General features: G+C 65.4%; 1 protein-coding gene across 1 annotated transcript; it reads right to left on the bottom strand.

The window, feature by feature from the left end:
• Window positions 1-591: 591 nt before the first annotated feature.
• Window positions 592-1,019, bottom strand: PRR15 (proline rich 15). Its single transcript, XM_054273836.1, has one exon. The coding sequence runs from the start codon at window positions 1,017-1,019 to the stop codon at window positions 657-659; it is 363 nt and encodes a 120-aa protein (XP_054129811.1). The 3' UTR covers window positions 592-656.

The following is a 1,019-nucleotide window of genomic DNA, read 5'->3' as shown; positions in this document are numbered from 1 at the left end:
GGTCCTGCCTTTTCCATATGCAAATACCATGTGATGTGGGATATGGGCGAAGGCAAGAGCCTGCCCATCACAGCGCCTCTCTCTGCACCCCCGTGGGGGATGGAAGATGTGTTTGTGGCTAATGGTGCATTTTCGGCACCACCGGAGGTCCTCGGCCCTGAAATTAGATAAGAGCACTTTGCACCCCCCTTCCTTCGATAAGACAGCTTGTGAGATGAAGGCAGCAAAGCGCCTCCTGGGCTTGAGAGCCAGAAGGAGCTGGGGCACAGGCCTCAGAGTCAGCACGTTGGCTCCTGGCGAGGGCTGCGGGAAGGTTCAGAGACCCCTCCGTCGGCCTTGGGATAGCACCTTTGAGTCCGCTCACCACAGTACAGGGAGTGGGATGTTTATTTGTGGTTTTTTAAAAGACAATCACATCGTCCCGTCATCCAAGGGTTTGCTACTGGCGGTGTTGGTGTAACACAGCGCCCGCGATTCCCTCGCCTGGCAGCGCTGCCGGGCTCCCGGCAATGTCCGCTCAGGTGTGGGAGGCCGCTGCCTACACGGCACCCATGGGTCCAAGCCCAGCTGTGGGACAGTCATCGACTCCGGCCGCCTGTCCCGCCAGTTCTCCGGCCACCCATCCAGCGGCGGCTCCTCGGCAAGCTCCTCCCGGCCTACTCGGGCCCTTGGGCGGCGTGGCCTGGGGCGCCGCCGCCGTCGAAGACCTCGGGGCTGTCGGCCAGCAGCGAGGTGCGCACCTTCCGCCGCTCCTTGAAGCGGCCCGAATGGGACACCCGGAGGCTCCGCCGGTTGCCGACTGCGGTTCCCGCGGCGTCGCCGCTGCCGAAGGGACCGGACTGTTCCTCCCGGCCGTCGGGGCTGGGGGGGTCGGCGGGGGTCTCGCTGGCGACGGGGTGCGGCGGGGCTACCGCCGCTTCCTTGTGCTTCTTCTTGTTGGTCAGCGATTTCCACCAGGGCCCAGCCGAGCCCTTCACGCCGGCCCGAGGAGCGGCGGTGGCCGCGGCGCTGTCCGCCAT

This window comes from Melozone crissalis, unplaced genomic scaffold (genome assembly GCF_028551555.1).
Source record: "Melozone crissalis strain CALT ecotype California unplaced genomic scaffold, PUWL_Pcris_2 ptg000016l_1, whole genome shotgun sequence".
NCBI lineage: Eukaryota > Metazoa > Chordata > Aves > Passeriformes > Passerellidae > Melozone > Melozone crissalis.
This window is presented reverse-complemented; position numbering and strand designations above follow the sequence as displayed.